The sequence below is a fragment of the Leptopilina boulardi genome, unplaced genomic scaffold (assembly GCF_019393585.1).
Source record: "Leptopilina boulardi isolate dan_hultmark-lab unplaced genomic scaffold, ZJU_Lbou_2.1 LbouV2_214, whole genome shotgun sequence".
NCBI lineage: Eukaryota > Metazoa > Arthropoda > Insecta > Hymenoptera > Figitidae > Leptopilina > Leptopilina boulardi.
In genome coordinates this window covers 1,106,530-1,122,841 of record NW_026137768.1, presented here as the reverse complement: position 1 = coordinate 1,122,841, position 16,312 = coordinate 1,106,530, and the positions used below count along the sequence as shown (strand labels likewise).

Sequence of the window (16,312 nt, the reverse complement as noted above, 5' to 3'; positions counted from 1 at the left end):
GTTATCACTGTGGTTGGGCATGTCAGGCCCCGACATGACGCACGGACAGAATGTCCACTTTTTCATGGAAATGCACCATATGAACATGTAAGATAACTTATAATAGCAAATCTATGTTTACAACATATTCTCAGCACATTTTTTTAAATACCCTGACATTTCATTGATAAAAAAATTTTCCTGATTGTAGCAACCCTGATAAATAAATACATACAGAAAAAATGAAATTCAAAACTTTTCATTCAAGGGCCAACGATTTCTAGTTTTAAAAAATCATATGTTTCTTTGATCTAGATTTTTAATTTAAACTTCTAAAATGTAACAGTCGTAAAAATTGGATGAAAAAAGTTAGAAAAATTAAATAACACGTTCACAACAAAAAAATAAATTTTTAAAGACCAGTGGCGGATACCTCAAGCTTACATGTAATTTTTGTAAGCTAACCCTGTAAGCTTCAGGTAAGGTCGAGGTAATATAAAAATGTCCGCCATACAGTAAGCTTACACAGTAATGCCATGGTAAACTTACATGGTAAAGTCATGGTAAGCTTACATGGTAGGGGCACTGTAAGCTTACACGGTAAGATCACTGTAAGGTTACAGTAAGCTTACACGGTAAGCTTATATTAATTGCTAACAAATAACAAAGTATTAATTTATCAACTTACAGTAAACAATAAATTGTTTTGCACAACTATATTTATTTTGTCATTTATATAAAAAACCCCGGTAGGGTTTGCTTAAAAAAATTTACTGCTCATTCGTAAGTGCCATAGAAAGCTACTGCGCATAAATATTTTAAAAAAATTATTTATTGATACCTTTGAAAACTTGCCGTGTAAGCTTACTGTAACCTTACAGTGACTTTGCCATGTAAGTTTACTATGGCCTTTCTGTGTAAGCTTACTGTATGGCGAACATTTTTATGTTACCTCGACCTTACCTGAAGCTTACAGGGTTAGCTTACAAAAATTACATGTAAGCTTGAGGTAAGCTTACAGCAATGGTACCCGACCATTCCCCCGAATCATATTCCCCGAATGTACATTTCCCCGATGTCCAATTCCCAGAAACTCATTTCCCCGAATCGACAAAAAGGACATTTCCCCGAATTTTTCCCCCGAATACACAAAAAGGACATTTCCCCGAATGGAAAAAAATTGCTGCAAAGAAGAAAAATATATTTTTTCCAAATATTTTTACAAATCGAATTTTCAGCATGAATTCGAAAATAATATAAATATAAAAATGAAATATAAATAAATAAATAAAAATGTAAAAATAAAATATAAATAAATAAATAAAAATGTAAAAATAAAATATAAAAATGAAATATAAATAAATAAATAACGGTTGTCGGGGAACTTGCATTCGGGGAAATGTCTATTCGGGGAAATGACCGGGAATCTACAGCAATATACTGTGCTGTGTGGGATGCCGCCCTTTCTATTAATCCTTTTTATTCACCTTAAGTTTTTGAATCTACATAACAAATGCGTATTTTTTTAGATATTTGCGATAATATAAAATAAATAATTATATTATTATATTTATTTCCTCCGTAAAATGAGATTTTAATCAATATTTCAGTTATTAGGCATTTTTTTGAATTTTTCTTTAGTGATCCGATTGAAAATTGTTAAATCATAACGTATGGCTAACAAAATTTTTAATAATTTCATTTAATTTAATTATTTTTGAACAAATTACCGTGAAAGCATGATTTGTTCTTTTCGAGAGAATCACCCATATAGATATAAACAAAAGTTACACTGCCCTAAAAATCTCAACTTTTTCTCTGCGAATAAAATTGGACATAGTGTTTTCGAACGGATTTTTCGTGCTGAACACGAATCCGAGGTCAAAAACTTTCCATCACATCACGATTTCTAAAAAACAGGGGTTGTAACTCCTAAAAATATCGTTTTGGAACATTTTTGAAAAATGGTACAGCTAAACCCTGACGTACTAAAAACTTCGCTGACATCAGGAATTAAAGGCTGAATCGTGACCTTTAAAATGACCCTGTAAAAAAAGTTGGATAGCGAGAACCGGGAAAACGTATTGAAGCTCGGTATGTTGAATCCGTTATTTGAATTTTAACATATTGGAGTGTTAGGTCGAATCCGTTGTGTGTAGTTAGTCCAATACGTTCGATTGAAAATAGCGTTAAAACGAATGAAAAAACGTTTTAATTGGGATAAAAGTGACCTTTTATTAATAAAAAGGTTAAATAAATTGTGGAGAGAATTAGGTTATTTAGTAAATGTGTTACCATTGAAGAGAGCTATTCGTCGGGTAAGTATGCTACTCTTTTTACCGACAATGGATACAAGTTATTGAATTTAAATTTCTATTGTCGGTATAGAACTGAATAGAATAATTACTTTTTTTATAAATTAATTAATAGCAGTTAATGTAAATAGTGATGATGGTTAATTACAATTTGGAAAGGAAAAAATTATTACAACTGATTTAGTTTTTAGTTAATAAAAGGTATAAAAAGAAAATTAATTTAAGGCCTTATACTTTTTTTAATATATTTATTTATTTAACACATACATGGGCATTGTAAAAAAGTTGTGGTTATTTTTATTAATAATCAATTAATATTCGTGAATAAATAATTTTGTCTTACCTTTAAAATGAGAATTTAGTTTATTTATTCTCATTTCCTTTCATTTATTATTGCACTTATTATTATTCATTAATTTTCTTGTTTTGTCTCTTTATTAATCACTATTTACATTAACTGCTATTAATTAATTTATAAAGAAAGTAATTATTCTATTCAGTTCTATACCGACAATAGAAATTTAAATTCAATAAATTGTATCCATTGTCGGTAAAAAGAGTAGCATACTTACCCGACGAATGGTAACACATTTACTAAATAACCTAATTCTATTATTTTTAATTGAAAGTTCCATTTTTCTCTTAATTCTGGTCTCTCCACAATTTATTTAACCTTTTTATTAATAAAAAGTCACTTTTATCCCAATTAAAACGTTTTTTCATTCGTTTTAACGCTATTTTCAATCGAACGTATTGGACTAACTACACACAACGGATTCGACCTAACACTCCAATATGTTAAAATTCAAATAACGGATTCAACATACCGAGCTTCAATACGTTTTCCCGATTCTCGCTATCCAACTTTTTTTTAACAGGGGAGCTCTATGCCAAACTGTTCGCATGCACCCTTAGAACAGGGGGTGTGTGTATATCTAGAGGTGCAAGAAAAAAATGTAAACAGAAAATAACAATTTTCAATTCTGTACATTTCAATAAAAAATGTACTGAAAAAAAGGTTTGGTATTGACAACCAAACGTTTGGTTAGTTTTTAAGCAACTAAAATTTTTTTGTTGAATCAACAAAATTTTGGTTGTCCCAATTAAACTTTAGTTAGGACAACAAAAATCGTTTTTTCTACTTTTTGTTGTGTTAAACAAATTTTGGTTGAGACAATTAATATTAATTTTGTCTGGCACCTGGAGGCTTTCGAGTCCGCTGGTTACGAATCTTAAGTTAGATTACAAAAATTCACAATGGCGGATCCAATATGGCGGACATAAAAATTCATTATATCTCAATAAAATATCGTACCGCCATTTTAAATTTTTGAAATCTGCCTTCAGATTCGTAATCATCGACTCCAAAAACCACTAGGTACCATGTTTTATTGAAATTTACTGAATTTAAAATTTTTAAGTTCAGTTTACATTTTTTTCTTGCACCCCTAGATATAAACACAATCCCTAGTTTAAGAATGCGAACAGTTTGGCATAGAGCTCATTTTAAAGGGCACGATTCAGCCTTTAATTTCTGATGTCAGTGAAGTTTTTAGCACGTCAGGGTTTAGCTGTACCTTTTTTTAAAAATGTCAAAAAACGCTATTTTTAGGGGTTTCAACCCCTGTTTTTTAAAAAACGTGATGTGATGGAAAGTTTTTGACCCCGGATAATTAGTCAAATAACTGTTAAGTGTTTTTGCGCCGTGCTTTTTGAAATGAAAAAGTGTGGATTATCTCATCCCAATCTACTGAACGTAAAATATCTGCCTCTATAGTCAGCATTTCTAAAGATCCGTTAACCTGGCTTGTCCACATTGTCCGATCTGGAGAAAACCTATTTGAAAATTAAGGGCTAATTTAATGCTAATTGAATGCCCTAATGACGAATTTAATTCTCGGAATTTTCTTTAAAAAACTTGTGGACAAGCTAGCTTAACATTAAGGTCGCTTGACCACACAATGAAGGAGCACTCTTTGGAAAATCTACTATAGGTCAAAATTTAGAACTTTTTTGAAGGCTCTTCAATGCTTCATTGTCGAATTTAATGCCGGCCTAATTTCGCGAAATATTTGCAAAATTTAATTTTTAAGATATCTAAGTTTGTCTAAAAAGCGAAGGAATACTCGTAGGAAGGTCTACTATAGGTCAAAATTTAGGGCTTTTTTAAAGGTTCCTCAATGCTCTATTGACGAATTTCGTGCCAGCATAATTTCGCGAAGTATTTTCAAAAATTCAATTTTTACTTTACATCAGTTTGTCCACACAATGAAGGAGCACTCGTAGGAAAGTCTACTGTAGGTCAAAATTTAGGGCATTTTTAAGGCTCTTCAGTGCTTTATTGCCAAATTTAATGCCGGCATAATTTTGCGAAATAAAAACAAAAATTCAAATTTAACGCTATCGTAGTTTGTCCACACAATGAAGGAATACTCTTTGGAAAGTCTTTAAGGTATTAAAGTTTAGGGCTTATTTAAGACTCTTAAATTCTTTTATGCCAAATTTAATGCTGGCACAATTTCACAAAATAACTGAAAAAATTCAAATTTAACGCTACCTTAGCAAGTCTAAACAATTTTTTAAAAAAAATAAGCACTTAAGAATTACTTGCTAATTTAAGGCTCGTAAATAGCACTGTATTGGATGTTTAAAAATGATCTACCAATCCTAAAAACTACCCCTGAGTAGTTCAAAAATTTATTTTTAATTTTTTTTAAAGAAAATAACGATTTTTTTATAAACAAATTATTTTTTTTAACTTTAGACTCGTTATTTTACTTTTTTTATATTTACATACATGGAAATATTACAAAAATACTTTGCAAATGTTTTACGGATAACCTGATTACCCTTTTTGGATGACTAGTCTACATTATTTTGCAAAATATTCTTACTATTTTCAGGTATGGAAAAATTAAAAAAAAGTAAAAATAATAGGTTCCAAAGTTTAAAAAAATTAATTTGTTTATTAAAAATCGTTATTTTTGATATAAAAATGTAAAAGAAATTTTTGAATTACTGAGGCGAAGTTTTTGAAGTTGGTGGATTGTTTTTGAAAGTGCAATTTAGTGCTATCTTAAATTAGCCCTATATTCCAAAGTACTTGTTTTTTGTAAAAACTGAGCTTGAAGTACTCAGGGGTAGTTTTTAAAATTGGTGGATCATTTTTGAACATCTAATTTAGTGCTATTTAAGAACCCATAAATTAGCCCTAAATTTCTAAGTACTTGATTTAAAAAAAAATTACTTTGAACTTCTCATGGGTGGTTTTTGAATACACACTCTTTCATTAGTAGAAAACTACTAATTCAGATTTACAGAGTAAATGAGCCCTAAATTCCTAAAGGAGAATATTTGGAAAATATTTAGATTTGGTGTGGTACTTCCAGCTTGACGTCAAGCTAGCAGTACAAGGGGTTACTTTAAATAGGTAAAGGGCCCTAAATTTTTGCATGTGGTACTAAATTAACCCTAATTGAGCCCTAAATGTTGGCATATATAAAAACTTTTTTCGTGGAAGTGGTATTTCTAGGATTAACGACATAAATGACAAGTATCGAAATTGTTATTTAACATAAACGACATGTAACAAAAATGTCATTTGACATAAATGACATGTTACAAAAATGCCATTTGACATAAATGACATATTTATCAAAATTGTCATTTGACATAAATGAAATTTATCAAAAATGTCATTTGACATAAACAACAATTATCATAATTGTCATTTGACATAAATGACAATTATCAAAATTGTCATTTGACATAAACGACATGTAACATAAATGTCATTTGACATAATTGACATTTATCATTGACCTAAATATTCTAGCGCGAAATTCAAAATTGACCAATCAGAATTTTAATAATAGCTTTTTATTGGTCATTTTAAAATTCGCAGTAGTATATTTAGGTCAAAAGACAAGTTTGCTAAATGTCATTTATGTTAAATGACATTTATGTTACAGGTCGTTTATGTCAAATGACAGTTTTGATAAATGTCGTTTATGTCAAATGACAATTTTGATAATTGTCATTTATGTCATATAACATTTTTGGTACATGTCGTTTATGTTAAATGACAATTTTGATAATTGTCATTTATGTCAAATGTCAATTTTGATAAATGTCATTTATGTCAAATATCATTTTTATAACATGTCATTATGGTCAAATGACATGTAGTTGACTAGAAAATAGTTAAAATAACTACTTTTTTAGTTAATCTAATCATGTTTATGTAGTTAATGTAACTATTTTTAAGAAGGTAATAAGTAATAGTTGATTTTACGTAAATATGTAGTTAAAGTACAACTACAGGTCGGTAGTAAAATTAACTTTCTTAAGGTAGTAAAAACAAGTGGAATTGTAGTCAACTCAAAATTTGAAGAGTAGTAAATCCAACTACTATTCACCAGTTATATGAAAGGTAGTAAAAGGAATTATTTTCTTTAATTAATATAACTGCTTTTTGAGTAGTAAATTTTTTATTAATTTCTATGATTTTATAGGCTTCAATAAAATTCTTGTTGTAGAATTAACAAGTCGCCTGTAATTAAAATTACTACTTTAAGTAGTAGATTTTAACTATTTTAATTAATTCGATAAACTTAAAGAAGATTTTTGATGTAGAATTTACAAATCGTTTCCAGTTAAATCTACTACTTTAAGTAGTAGATTTTACTACTCAAAGTGGTACAGTAGGCTTTAAGAACATTTTTGTTGTAGAATTAACAAATCCTTTGTGATTAAAACTACTACTTTAAGTAGTAATTTTTTACTATTTTAATTAATTCAATAAGCTTCAAAAACGTTTTTGATGTAAAATTTACAAATCGTTTCCAATTAAAACTACTACTTTCAGTAGTAGCTTCCCTTCTAGAAAAAATCGATTGAAAACGATTGAAAACAATAGGAAAGAAATTTCTATTGTCCCCAATCGTGTTTCTTAATCGTGTTCTTACAACTGAAAACGATTGACTTTCTTATTATATTCAATCGTTTTCAATCGTGTTCTATAGATTGTATTCCATGTACTATTGCTTGGCGGGAGATTTTGAAAATTTTAAAAAATGCAACTAATTAAACAGTCTAGAAGTATATCATTATTTCAAAGATTATTTTCCGAACTAAAAAATTAAAATATTTATCAATGTATTTGTCACCACAGAAGAAAATCATATATTTTATCAAAAATTAATTAAAAGTTATTTTTTAATTTATCTTTGAATGAAGCTGCACAAAACGAAATGTTTCTCGTTTATAATTTATCGAAAAAATGTTTAAAAAATAATTTTTGACAGATACATCAAGTATTGTTTTAAATTGAATTACTGAAATTTTGTTTACTTTCAGTTAATATTGAATTTTTTTAAATAATCGAATATTGGAAGATCTACAATAATTATAAGATTCGTAGAAATAATTAAATTTCAGGTGATTTCAAATTGAAAATTTTGAAAATATTTTAATGAATGAAAAACTTTATACAAATGTAACGGGTTTAACATCCGTTTCTAGCGCTAAATAAGTTTGTAAAGAATTTTAATTTAAAATTTTTAGAAAAAATTGATATTTCAAAGAGTTGCAATCAAAGATTTTAATAAAATATTTTTTTTTTTAATTTATGATAAAATTTGCAAAAAGTATTAGTTAAAATTTTCTATAAATAAAATAGTTATAGAATTTAATAGAAGTAATTCAATTTTGGAAGAGTTAGAATTGAAAGGTTTTGACTTATTATTTTTAAATAATTGAAATTTTGTAAAATTTAATTGAAAAATTTGAAAACAATTGAACTTTTTAAAGAATTTGATTATAATTTTTGAAAATATTTAATTGAAAAATTATGGTTTTTTGTTGTTGGAAGGAGATTAGGTGAACTTCGAACAAAATTTATACAGAATTTTTTTTTTCTAAATTTTTTTGAAAAGCTGCTGGACACCTAAAGTTTAGAAAAACTAAAAATTTTGTTCTAAAAAAAAATTAAAAACTGAAATTATTTTAAAATGTAAGAAATAGAATTTTTTCTTATATTTATTTTTATATGTAGGGCGTTGTCCGCAGTGGCGAGACATTAGGATATTTCAGACAGCTGAACTGACTGTGCTGGCACTTCTGGTCTGAAAGTCAAGTTTTATTGTGCTTTAACTTTTCAATATGATACATACGTTTTTGATGTACGAAATATCGCTATACTGTTAATAACAGTTTCAAGATATTTCAAAAGTTTTATTTCTCATCGGTATAAGTGATAATATATAAAAATTTCCGGAATTTTCTGAAGGGTTAAATGTTTTGAGTCTTTAGTATTTAACCCGGCTGAAAAAACTTGTACAAGAAAATGTACAAGTTCTTGTACATGTTCATTAATGAACTTGTACATTTTCTTGTACAAGAACATGTCTCAATTCCGGATGCTGAACTTGTTCAAGAATATTACTTGAACATGTACAAGAAAATGTACAAGTTCATTAATGAACATGTACAAGAACTTGTACATTTTCTTCTACAAGGTTTTTCAGCCGGGAAGTTTCCTTCAAAATTTCCAGAGCACTATGAATTATTGTTCGTTGCATAGGATTGTACATCGTCATTACCGAAAAATGCTGTTTCCGCATCGGCGAGACACTTGTTGTCGGCAGTGGCTTTTTTATATCTAATAATATTGTACATGTCCTAATGAATTTGATATAATTTTTGTACGTTTTGTCGACAATATTTTTCATAACTATAGTTTAAATTGAAAAAGATGAACAGGAAGAAAAGCTTATTTGTTTTTAGTAACTGTGACATGGATTAGCGGCTCACAATCAGAAAAATATTTACCTGTATTTTTATGATTGAATGAAACAATATTATGATTTAAAGGCATCAATTATTATACTCTTTCTCTTTGATTCCTTTGTTTTTGTTACGTTTGAACGATGAAGACTCTGATTTTAAGATAGTGTCTCGCCACTACCGACTCTCCCTTACCTAATTATTTATTTAATTTCTGTTTATATGTATTTTTTTACGTACCCATTTATTTATTTTTATTTTTTTGAGGTTATGTATTAACAACTCAAAGGTTGTCATATTTAATTTGTTCGTCATATATATAGGATAAGTAAACATATTGACATTATCCATATCACTAGAAATTTTACTTTAGATTTTAAATATTTGACACATACGCACGAACAGAACAAACTATATATTACAAAACACTTATAAGAAAAACATCTTTCCTGTTTGATTCAACACTTTTCTTATTATTATAATTAACTATTTGTGCATGTGCGTATATCGTTCTCCCGATAGCACCCGATTAAAAACAATTGAAAAAGTTTAACTTATTTTACACGATTGAAAACAATTCAAATCAATTGAAAAAATATATACTCCAATTAAGCCACCGCGTACAATAATCGCAGATGCGCTCGGGCAGTCTGGCCCAGCCGCAATATCTACTACGAATTGAGTGGTGGGAACGAGATTTGGCCAATAAGAACACTAGAATTGGCCTACACCGCGCAACTCGAAGTAGATATTGCGCTTGGGCCAGACAGCCCGAGCGCATCTGCGGTTACTGTACGCGGTGGCTCAATTGAAAACAATTCAAAACGATTAAAAAAATTTTGTACTCAATCGTTCTGAATCGTGTTTAATTGATTTTTTCTAGAAGGGTTTTACTACTTAAAGTTGTTCAATAGGCTTTAAGAACACTATTTTGCACTATGCAATTAAACAACTTATAATATAATTAAAAGATGAAAAATTTACAAGTCAAAACTTAAAAAGGATAGTTATAGCAACTAATAAAAGTAGTAAAAATGACTACTTTAAATAGTTAAATTACCAATTGGACAAGCAGAAAGTAGTCTTTGAGTAGTTTGCAGACTGTCGTAGCGAGCGTGCGTGGTTAGTCGGTTAAGGTATCGGATAGCGAGCGTTAGGGTCGAGGGTTCAATTCCCGTCGGTTAGAAATTTTCTCTGTTAGGTATATAATCGTTAGAGCATAAAATAAGCGTCAGTATAGGAGAGAGGATGAAAAAGTCAATTCTACTGATAATAAACAATTATAAATAAAAAATAATTTTATTTTCCTATTTCAAGTAGTAAAATTTACTACTTAAAGTAGTAGTTTCAATTGCAAAAGATTTATTAATTCTACAAAAAAATGTTCTTAAAGCCTATTGAACCACTTTTAGTAGTAAAGTTTACTACTTAAAGTAGTAGTTTCAATTGCAAAAGATTTATTAAATGTACCAAAAAATGTTCTTAAAGCCTATTGAACCACTTTAAGTAGTAAAATCTACTACTTACATCTTGAGTTGTTTTAACATTTTTAAATTGAGTTAATACAATCACAAAATGTCATTCTACTAATTACATTTTTAATTGGTTTAACTATTTTTGTATAGTTAATAGAACCCAAGCAGCACGGTACTCTCTAAATTTGAATCAGCGGAATCTCGCTGATTCTCAGCTATAAGTATACCACTGATTCCAATCAGCTTATATGCACTGATGAATTAGTGGAATTTCACTGATTTTTCAGCGTACACGGAAAGACTTTGTGCATCACTTTCTGTCAAACTTGCCAAGAGATTTTAGTAAACTCGCGACCAAACTCGGAAAAAATGGAAAACTATCATTTTATATAAATGTTTTCAACAAAAAATGTTTTCTCTTTTATCAAAATTTAGTAGTCACGCTAAGAAATATTCATTTAACGCTGTAAGAAAAATTAAGATTAAGAAAAAATGAATGTCAAAAGTATATTCTTTATATTTGTAAGAACGACATTTTCGTTGCGTCGTGTTTACAATTTAATAGTCTCACGATGAAAACAGCACGCATACAAACAAGCGGAGCTTGTCCGTGTAGCGTCAGCAGTTGAATAGTTCCGGCATAGATAGAAAAATGTCTACACAACGAACACTTTTAATAATCCTGTTTGCATAAAAAATTAATTCTGACATTTCCTAAAATTGACCTTATTAATAATATTAAATAATTTATTTTTTTGAAATTTTTTTATTGCACTTGAAATAAGTTTAAACATAATAAAAATTTTCTCGTAAGTGGAAATGAAATGGTGAGATTAGTATATAAGAAAAATAAACTGCCCTCTTGATATCGTTGATATGAATTGTATTTGCGTTGCGTCGGTTAAAGCGAGCGTTTACCCTATCTGTATTTTAGGCGATTTTAGGTTCAGATGCGTTTATATATGTGATCTCTCGTTCATAGGTAAATTGGATTTCTACATTACTTGTCGATTGTCGATATATATATACGTATATATGAGGTTTCAGATGGCAACTTTAGTAGTCACGCTATTAAAAGCCAAATGTTTTTTTAGTGAAACTTCAGATTTTATTTTTTGATCGACTGACTATTAAATTTTAAAATTCTCAACAATCAATTATTGTACGTCAGTAACTTTTTTCTGATTTTAATAGTCAGACTACGAATTATTAATATCTTTCCTTTTTTTCCGAGTTTGGTAAAAAGTTTACTAAAATCTCGTGGCGAGTTTAACACAAAGTGATGCACAAAGTCTTTCCGTGTATATCTGCTGATTGGTACCAGTGGTATACTTATCGCTGATTCAAATTTAGAGAGTATATCCCCTGAATATCCCTTGAATACCACCGTGGAATATTCCCATGATCTTCCAGGTAAATCAAAATGTCCGCATCATGGGAATATTACACAGTGACATTCAGGGTATATTCCAGTGACATTGAGGGTAATATTAAAGGAATATTCCTGTGATATTGAGGGAATATTCCACGGTTATATTGAATTTTTTTGAAGTGTTGAAATAATAGAAATATGTTATAAATTGTTATTTGAATAAGCAGGAAGATTAAAAACACATTTTTAAAAAAAATTCAATGTAACCGTGGAATATTCCCTCAATATCATTGGAATATTTCCACAATATCACCTGAATATCCCATTAATGTCACCGAGGAATATTCCCTCAATGTCACTAGAATATACCCTGAATGTCACTATGGAATATTCCCATGATGCAGACATTTTGATTTTCCCAGAAGATCATGCGAATATTCCACTGTGGTATTCAACGGATATTCAGGGTATATAGCGTGCTGCTTGGGAACCGTTTAAATTCAGTTGAGGACCTATTGTACTCCTCAGAGTAGTTAAAAAGTAGTAAAACCTACTAGTTTTTTTTCAGTGTAAGGAGTTCAAACGAGTCTGCCCAATAGTTGCTGTCAAATAATTACTACACAGGCGGCAAAATTAAAATCGTAAATGAGTAAAATCACTCAGAAATTTATGTGCTTTATACTAATAAAAACAAAAAATTATATAAAAAAGAAAGATTTATTTTTAGTGGTTTAAGAATGTATCAGGTTTATGTACTATCACATAAAATGTATAATTTTTAACCATTCAAGAAATGTTATATCTAGTGAAAACTATTAAAATTTGCCGCCCTAAGTAGCTGCTTATGTTGCCTACCCTGTAAATTCGACACTGTTAAAGACGTTTATCCACAGAAATGCAGACCTCCAAAAAACGTAAATAATTAACATTTAAATAATTAAAATAATATTATTAATTTTATTTTCCGAAAGAAGAAAAAGCAATTTTCAAGAAAAAAATGTAAAACCTAAAAACTTTATTTGTTTATTCAATTTACATAGGATAAAAATTTTCTGTCACATCGCTTCTAAAGAATTTTTAAAAATGATTTGATTTCATTGTACTTGTGTAGCACGCAATATTACAGTAACATTACTGTAATATTACAAAAAATTTCAAAAACCACTTAAAAATATTTGACTGATTAATTATTATTTTTTTCTGCTTTATCATAAAAAACTTTGAAATTTTTATATATTTCAAATAAGTTTGTAATATTACCATAAGGAGGAAATCTTAATATTATACTATAATATTATGTGCTCAATGGGTAATATGGCTTATTTTTTTCAGAAAGTGATTATCTACAACTTCACAAGAGGGATTTTCAAACAAGCAAGCCGTCTGGAAAATATGGCTATTTGTTTAAAAAATAAATTTAGATTTTTTTAAACAAATAGCCATATTTTCCAAACGACTTGCTTGTTTGAAAATCCCTCTAGTGAAGTTGAAGAGAATCATTTTCTGAAGAAAATAAGCCATATTATATTGAAATAAAATCATTTTTAAAAAATTCTTTAGAAAGAAATGTTTTAGGTTTTACATTTTTTTCTTGAAAATTGATACTTCTTTTTTCAGAAAGTACAATTAATAATATTATTTTAATTATTTAAATGTTAATTAATTATTTTTTTCTGAAGGTCTGTATTTCCGTGGATAAACGTCTTAATAATAAGATAAAAGTATAATCAATCATTTTTCTCGAATATGCATGTAAAAACCACAAAATTTCCTTGAGGGGGAGGTAAAATATTGATAAAATAAGAAACATTTTAGAGTACTTTAAAAAAAAATTAAAAGAGCATAAAGGTAAAAAATTTGCAAAAAATTTTTTTTATAAAATACAAAGTTTTAAAATATTTATGTCAAAAAGTTTTAAACTTTAGAAAAATATAAAGAAAATTTTACTCATATTTTAAAGTACGTTAATTCATTCAAAAATAATTTCGTTTTAAAAATTTATATTTGAAAAATTTTAACGCCTGACTGTATGGCAACCATGCATTACATGAATGTAAAATCTCATTTTTAATTTTAACGTTTCATATATACTACATCATATGTAAAATTTAAGAATTTTTATTTTTGAGGGTTTTTTCCGCACGATCTGCATAATAAATAGACAAATATATTTATTCAACTATAATCAATAAGAATTGAAATTTAACCTTAATTTTACGATAATTATTGAATAACATTTACATCCGCTAGTAACCTTTAAATAGGTATTATGATGACTAAAAGTAGTTTTGAACTTTATTATGAATGGGAATTATCCTGCACTTAAATTTCAATCGGAATCATATTACACGAATATTTTAGTAACAATTCTTTGAACTGTCATGTCAATAAGCATTATATCAAAGGGGGAGCCGTCGATATTCTATGTACTATGGTTTATAAATGTAAAGATGATTATAAATATGTTACCGAAAATATATCAATTCATTTACAGAAGTAAATATGGAATTTTATAAAATACCTTCGCCTATTTTTTCAAGTTTTTCATATTTTTGCATATTTTAATCTATCTTTTTAAAATAACTGTTGGCATAAAAATTCAATTATCAATTGTTTACAAATTTTCACTTGTGCAGACGATATCTTCTTTCTCATTCTAAACTCTTCTGCTGCCTCTACATTAAGGTCAACGCATAATAGTTACGCGAAAGTCGTACGCGCGCGAACGAGATGCATTAGGCTGGTTCCACAATGGGCTCGACGCAAGGTAAACGCTGCGTTTTTTTACGGAAGCCTGACGGCTCACGTACGGAAGCGCCTACGAGTCACCAGCGAACTATCTTGTTCGCGTCACATTTTTAGCTGTGAAACCGAGGAACGCGTTCGATGGTTTCGCTGTTTCCTTGTTTTTGAGTGACGATAAAACACACTATACGGTTCGATGGTTCTCTGGTTTTACTTAGTTCTATCGTTATCGAAGTCTAAATTTTGTATTAAAAAAATAAATTTAAATTTAAAAACCGAAATATAATAATATATTTAAATTATATATTTGAGATATATCAGATATCTTATAATGTGTGCCTAAAAAATTATTTTATTTAAAAATAATAGTACAAAATATTATTTTGAAGTAAGTTGATTTGTTTGCATTTTATATTTGTACTATACTATTAATATTTTGTACTATTATTTTTAAATAAAATAATTTTTTAGGCACACATTATAAGATATCTGATATATCTCAAATATATAATTTAAATATATTATTATATTTCGGTTTTTAAATTTAAATTTATTTTTTTAATACAAAATTTAGACTTCGATAACGATAGAACTAAGTAAAACCAGAGAACCATCGAACCGTATAGTGTGTTTTATCGTCACTCAAAAACAAGGAAACAGCGAAACCATCGAACGCGTTCCTCGGTTTCACAGCTAAAAATGTGACGCGAACAAGATAGTTCGCTGGTGACTTGTAGGCGCTTCCGTACTCACGAGCGTCTCGGTCGCAAGTGGCGGTGTTTCGTACCACAAGTGGCACGAAGTCCGTCCAACTTGTGGCAAGTTCGTTAGTTCGTGCCACTTGTTAGACAGACTCCGTGCCACTTGTGGAAAGTGGATTTTTTGAAGGGTCATTCACAAATATGACAATTCCGTTGGATCCTGTTGCCGTCTATTTCGTCAGTGCTTTTCATTTCAATTTCATGTGAAGAAGAAGAAATGAATTTTATAAGATATTACTAATAAGTGGCACGAACTAACGAACTTACCACAAGTTGGACGGACTTCGTGCCACTTGTGGGGGTTGGCCAATGGATGTCTCTGCCATTGGTCAGTACCCATGTGCTCTCTCATAAGTGTAGATGTTGCTTGGCGTGTAGCATATGTGACGTTCCATGAGGAAAGGGACCTTAGCTGCAATAGACGCATTTTCCAGAAAAGGTATTTAAAGTAGAGCGTCCCTGATTGGTTGAGACCCTCCATCGAAAATCAGCCCCACCACCTTACTACTACATCGTTCCTACAGCTCACGCTTACGACAAGTATACTAGTGTAGTAGTGGTGGGGATGGTTTCTGTAGTCCGTGCTGGAACGCGATTAACATGGTCATGATTAATGCTTTATAACAAAAAAACTAAATAGAAAAGTACAATTTTTAACTTTTGTATCTGAAAGAGCAACTCAAGATCTATCGACTGATATCAAAAACTCAATTTTCATTTTTTTGCAGCTAAGGTCCCTTTCCTCATGGAACGTCACATATATACACGATCCAACTCTCACTTCCCCATGGTCGTATAAGGCAGGTTTCCCACTACGTAGCCTTATTGATGAGTCCAGTAGTGGGGACCGGGACGAAACGACTAGTGGCTTCCAAGCTA

At 29.4% G+C, this 16,312-nt stretch overlaps 1 protein-coding gene across 1 annotated transcript in view; it reads right to left on the bottom strand.

Annotated features, from left to right (window-relative positions):
• LOC127279124 (cyclin-dependent kinase 5) overlaps positions 1 to 14,616 on the bottom strand; it is a 119,354-nt gene extending 104,738 nt beyond the window's left edge. Inside the window, exon 1 of the mRNA XM_051301277.1 lies at positions 14,449 to 14,616. Within this exon, the coding sequence (XP_051157234.1) occupies positions 14,449 to 14,485 (37 nt within the window). The 5' untranslated portion in view covers positions 14,486 to 14,616. The remainder of the gene's footprint in view (positions 1 to 14,448) is intronic.
• Between the last annotated feature and the right edge of the window lie 1,696 nt (positions 14,617 to 16,312).